We start from the raw sequence: 6,140 nt of genomic DNA, 5'->3' as shown, positions 1-6,140 counted from the left end.
CATAAGACCCTGCTTAGAGCCTCTGCCCACCGAGGAGGCAGGGGCCTTTGTGAATAAACCCAAGGAGCACATGTATTGGGAGGGAACGGAAGACCATCTGCAGAGAAGCTGGGCATTGTGACTGCAACTTGTCAGAGATTGGGAGAGCTGGACACCCTTCCTGGGAATCTCACGGGGCAGAAACCCAGGTCCTTAGGCAAATGCTTCACCTTTAAACAGGATAATTCGGTTCGCATATGAGCCTAAAACTACATGCAAAGTTGCCCTTCTTCATACTTGTCTGCCTAAATTGTCTTGATGTTTTATTTTACCCTATATAGCTCTGTTCCAAAGATAAAGTGAAAACAAACAGGCAGCAGCCGCTTAGGATGGGGTACGTGACAGGTGACAGGTGTGTGGTGGGTCATAGGGACATTGAGGGCAGTAAATAATCTGGGAGAACATCTGGAACACAGTCTCCTTTTACAAATGAGGAACCAGGGACCTGGAGCCAAATGTCACTTTTTCTCCATTTAACAAAGGGGTATGCAATTTGCATGTATGTCTTTGCTTAAGAAAAGTGAAAACCCCCAAATCCCCAATTGCAGAGCTGTGTGCATGATGGTCACTACATGGATACGTAAGAAGCCAGAGCTGACTCAGAATCTCTTTCTGTATCTATCAGCCCTTCTCATGCACACCCTGGACTAGCTGGTTTTGCAAAGCAAGGCACTCCGCTAATTCTAGTCCTCCCCCAACACCACTGCCCTCCAGTTAATCAAATGGTGGAGCAGGGTTAATCTCTCTAAAACTTTAGAAGGTAATTCTTTGAGTTGCTTGTTATGCAGAAATCAGCTGAAAACCATTCAGAACAATAGTGATTCTCCCTCTGTGCAATGGCTAGACCCAAACAGACAAACTAACTGACCCCTTCTGCCGCCTCTATTTTGTCTCTCCTACAAAGGCCCCACAAAACACCCCACCACCAGACTCCTCTTCTTCTGTGGCTGATGGAGGTCACCTGCCGCCCCAGCTCCCTCTTTCCATTTTAGTACTGATCAGTCTAAACGCCCAGGAAACAGCAGGCAGAACTTGTTTGGTTTACATTCTGTTCTTTCTTTCTTTCTTTCTTTTTTAAGTACAAATAATATTTCTTTCAATATAAATATATTGTTACATGAAAAAATAGAAAAAAGCACAACAATTGTGATCACTGTCCAGCAGGAACATGTTTGTTGCTAATAGAGTCAGAGATCCTACACTCCGTAAGAAGACGTTATTTTAGCCCATTTCTATGACACTTTGAAACACAGGACCTTCCTTGTCCTACAATCAAGTCTTTTTTGAGATGATTTAAATATGCCAGTGATGAGCGGCTAACATATCTGGGAACCAAGGCTATTGAAGTGAGCTAGACTTTGACTCCAAGAATACAATTGCCAGATACAGAAACCATATAAATTACTTAATCAGACTAAAAATACATCAGACTTTAGATCTCCAGCAGGTAATAAATTACTTACAAAACCAAAACAAGACACAACAGCTCAGGTGTGTTTCTTCTGATTCAAGTGTAAAGTGCCCTGAAGGCAGTCCTGGGTCCGAGTGGGGGGAGGCACCACCTGCGCCACCCCACCGCAGCCTGGGAGGGAGGCTGTGAGTCACTTGGCATGAGCTGACCGCAGAGTCCCCAGAAGTTTGTCCCAGTGCGTGAAGTAAGGGGCAAAGTTGCAGTTGAACTGCGAGTGGTGTAGGTCGTGGTGCCTCACGCCACCGTACCAACCGAAAGGCACGAGTCTGTGCGTGGACCAGGGGAAGTCATAGCCGGAGTGGTCCTCCACCGACAGCCAGATGTTGAACACGTGGAACACCAGGACAGTAAGCGGGTGGCACTGGAGCAGCGTGACGTTCACCATGTCGAAGAAGCCCAAGGAGAGGAGCTCCCAGGCGCTCATGTACTGCGTGGCCAACGCGAATGAGGCTGTGTTCTGGTGGTGCATCTTGTGGAAGGTGCGGTAGAGCCATGGCACCTTGTGGTGCAGCACGTGCCACGCGAAGAACTCAGCATCGAAGAGCAGCAGGCAGCCCACGACGTGGCGCGCCAGCTGCAGCAGCTCGGGGGCTTCTCGGGGCCAGGGCGCCGGGCCGCGGGCCCAGTACAGCAGCGTCAAGGGGAGCACAAACACCACGTGCTGGTAGAGGGTCTGCCCCAAGCAGGGCAGCAGCTGCCGCGCCGTCGGCGAGAAGTCCGGGTGGATCTTGTAGCGCCGCAGCGCGGGCACCCAGGGGCACAGGACGTCCAGCACCACGAAGGGCAGGCAGAAGCCCACGTACGTGGTGATGGAAAATAGGACCGCGAACAAGGGCGACTGCGTGAGCGCCTCCCGGGCCCGCACTCGGTCCCAGAGCGGCTGCAGGAGCAGCTGGCCGGAGCTGCAGAGGATGGGGAGCTCGGACGCGTTGTGGCTGCTCATGCTGAGGCTGTGCTGGGGCGGCTCGGGTCCCTCCGACTTTTCTCTGCGCTGCGCCCCGCCCCGAGTGATGTCAGCAGCCCTCTCGCTCCCCTTTCCCGGCCGGGCCCATCTTGCAAAAATAAACAACCCCACGGAGTCGCGCTCAGTTGCCAAAATGCGTATCTACAGCTGCGCTGTAGCGGCTTTTTCCGGGCGCAACAGGCTTACTTATTAGCTTTTTCTATGCGAGCAGATGTATGTGCGATTTTTTTTTTCAACTGACGTGCCGGGTACACTCGATACAATACGCAGATCTTCAGTGTAGTTTCTACCAATTTTGACAACTTAGTTCCTCTGTCATCATCACCCCCAGACAAGGTAGAGAATATTCCCGCCACCGCGCTGAAGAGCTCCTTGGCAATCAGGGCGCAATCGCTTGTATTTTTAAGTGCGTACGGAGAATTGCGTCCATGTGCTTTCCTAAAGAAGCAACCATCACTGCATTTTAAAAAACTTTTTAAAGCGACGTACCTTCCTGTATTTCGGATCCTTTCTGTCGGCACACCTCCTCTCGATCTAATGCGCTGCGGGCTGCACACGTACCATCCCGCAGGGGGAACCTCGGGGCTCCCGGGCGCGCGCGGCTACCCGCACGGTTCCAGCGTCTCCGCGCGCAGCTCTCCCCGCCCGATCGCCGCCGGCTCGGGATCCCACCGAGCGCGGACTCCCCCCGGGGGCGGCCGCTCGTTTCTTTGTCTGCTGCGCCCGCGGGGCCCAGAGCAGCGACCCCGACGAGGAGGCACGGCGACAGAGCTGGGACCGCGGACCGCGGCTGGGAGGCTTCAATTAAAAAAAAAAAGAAAGAAAAAAAAAGTGCTGGGTTTTACCATCTAGAGCCTGCCCACATCTGGCTGCAAAGCCGCGGCGTCCTCATTTGGAATGGAAGCGATGAAGGCAGTAAACCACCCGCTTTGTTCCTCGGCGGCGCCCCCGTGCGCGCCTGCAGCCGGGCGGGACGCTGGGCCAAGAGCGGAGGAGGGCGCGCCTGCGCTGCGCTCCTCTCCGCCGGCTTCGCTGGACCCGGCTGCAGCTGGTCTCAACCTGCGAACCTCCGACAGCCCCTGGCGCCCGGAGTGGCACTGCGCGGCCGGCCCCACCTCCGCGGCTCTCCGGGGGCACCGGGCCGGAGAAGGTCGGTACTGCGCGAGCTCTGGGGCCGCCCGGGACCGCGTAGAAAACCACCTCCGCCCTTGACCCGGGTGGCTGATACGCGACTCATGAATCCCCTAGAGGATAAAAGTTGGGGACGAGCACTTGGAAGGCGGGACCACGCGGAACTAATTCTAGCTTTGCGTCCTGTGTCTGTGAGGTTGGGGTTCACTCACTCCCCGAGGCTTTGCATGTTGTCGCCCAACTGCCACCCCTCCTCACCCCTTACCCCGCCGAAGGAAAAGAAGAGTAGCCACCGCGGAAAGTTATTTCAAGCATTAAAATGGGAACATAACAACAACAACGTCTGCCAGGCATGAACTAAGCGTTTCACTTGAAGTGATTTCCTCCTGGGTTGGGAACCCCAAGCTGTTAGCCCTGTGGCCTCACAGAAACAGAAGCCCGGTACTCCGCACACCAACTTGCAAAGGAAGACGCATATTATTTTAGCTTTGTGCTCCACATTTTACCTAAAGAACCGAGGAAGTTTACAACTAAAATCCAGTGAAATCGTGTAAAGAGAAATAAAAGATGGAACACCACATATTAGGAGGAGAGAAGAAATATGAAGAAATAGAGCGCTAAGTGTGCTAAGTATATTATGATTATAAGGATATTATGATATTTTGTTTGTGTACTGATGAGACAGAGGTGCAGAAACAGCTGAGTTTCTTGACAGGCAATGCAGGCAGGGAAAGAGTGGATTTTCTAGTTGCTTGGACATCTAGATGGTAATGGACCTGGGTACGATGCGGGCCCCTAGCCTCCCTTGCCGTGAGTTTCTAGCACACAGACACCCTGTGGGTTCTAGGCTCTTCTTCAGCCTTGCCCTCCCCCAAGACTCTTCCCAATTCACCTTTAGGGCAATCCAGGAACTGCCTCCTTTCCCATTCCTTGTACACAAGGCCTGCCCTTGAACTTTGCCCGGTTTTAAGAGAAGAGGAAGGGCTTGGTCTCCTTCGCTCTTGGACCCCTCAGTGCTCCAAAGGGACCGTCAGAGCTCACGTTCTCGGACTTACAAATGAACTCTGCTCAGAGGTGAAGTTATCACTCAGATTTGCCCTCGAAAGAAAGGAAGTCAACCTTCACATTTCCATTCAGCACACGCTGTGCTCTCCCTTGTGGTCTCGGCTACATGCTTGGGTGCTTGGGACACTCGTGTGGATTTCTGAAGTGGGTGGCACGGGCAGACTTGCCACACTTGGATTTGGCTCTGAGGTTGCTGTCAGGACCGCCCCCTTTGAGCCCCCAGCCCCAACCAACCCATTCTTTGCCTTCTTTGGTTCTTGCATCCTCCATCACAAAGCCTGTTAAAGTCCTCTCCGTGGGCGGGTGGCACAAAGCCCAGTGCAGCCAGACCCAGAAGCCTCTGCTGTCCCCTGCTCAGCCCAGGCTCTCTCCTCCTGCTCACAGCACTCTGCAGAACAGCTACTGGCTTCCCTGCCTTGCTTGCCCACCCATCAGCTGCCCCAGGGGACAGAAGTCTGTGTCCCATGTACCAATACAACCATCTCGGGAAAAGTAGTTAAACTCTTATTGTCTGCTCCGTGTCACAGGGAAGAAGCCGAAAAAGGAAACACAATGTCACGTGGAACAAAGACAGCATCACTTAGTGGACCTGAATGAGACTGAACCCTGTTTAGTCTTGAGTAAAGTGGTATCATTTCCTGAACTGGCAAAGGTGCACCTTTAAGCACTTCATGTACACAACATACGTTTAACAGCTTGCAAGATGAAGAGTTCTTTTTAGGGCACAGGTACTATCTTTTAGGATTTTTTCCCCACAGTGCCAACCATCATACCTTGCACGTAGTGAGTGTTCAAAAGATATCTGGGGGGCACCTGGGTGGCTCAGTGTGTTAAGCGTCTGCCTTCGGCTCAGGTCATGATCCCAGGGATTGAGCCCCGCATAGGACTCCCTGCTCTGTGGGAAGCCTGCTTCTCCCTCTCTCACTCCCCCTGCTTGTGCTCCCTCTCTGTGTGTCCCTCTGTCAAATAAGTAAATAAAATCTAAAAAAAAAAAAAAAAAAAAAAAAAAAAAAAAAAAGAGGGGGCATCAAAGGTATCTGTGGACTCGATGCTTGTTTCTGAAGATACTAGCTCTAAACCGAAGCTAACAAAGTAGAATCCCCCCGCCCCCCGCCCCCAGAGCCCTGGCTGGTTTAGCTCCTTACCCATGGGGATGGCTTTCCACAGACAAGGTTATTTCCTGAGCTCTGGTGGTGCTAGGACTATTTCTTGTGCTTCTCCAGTTGACTTTGACTTCCTGTGTATGCTTTTTACCTGGCGTGCTTTCTGACAGGGCTGGAGGACAGGATTCTTGGCTTCTCCAGCTACCCCAGAGTTGAGACCGTTTTTATGAGCGCAGCCATTGAGTCCGCGCTTTTAACACAATCTTGCAGTGACTCGGGACTCTGCACTGAAGACTCTGGATACTACCCCGGCACCCACCAACAGAGCATGTACTTGATGTATTTGCATTACCAGGGATATCCTCTC

General features: G+C 52.5%; 1 protein-coding gene across 1 annotated transcript; it reads right to left on the bottom strand.

Moving 5' to 3' along the window:
- Positions 1-1,074: 1,074 nt before the first annotated feature.
- On the bottom strand, positions 1,075-5,647 carry CH25H (cholesterol 25-hydroxylase). The gene has a single exon (XM_082750878.1). The coding sequence runs from the start codon at positions 2,451-2,453 to the stop codon at positions 1,641-1,643; it is 813 nt and encodes a 270-aa protein (XP_082607004.1). The 5' UTR covers positions 2,454-5,647; the 3' UTR covers positions 1,075-1,640.
- Positions 5,648-6,140: the final 493 nt, after the last annotated feature.

This window comes from Mustela nivalis (genome assembly GCF_964662115.1).
Source record: "Mustela nivalis genome assembly, contig: HAP1_SCAFFOLD_1990, whole genome shotgun sequence".
In the NCBI taxonomy this organism is placed as follows: domain Eukaryota; kingdom Metazoa; phylum Chordata; class Mammalia; order Carnivora; family Mustelidae; genus Mustela; species Mustela nivalis.
Note: the sequence above shows the minus strand (reverse complement) of the source record. Positions and strands in the feature narration are given on the sequence as shown.

Excerpts from the sequence above, each read along its gene's own strand:
- CH25H (XM_082750878.1), bottom strand. The coding sequence starts at position 2,453 with ATGAGCAGCCACAACGCGTCCGAGCTCCCCATCCTCTGCAGCTCCGGC.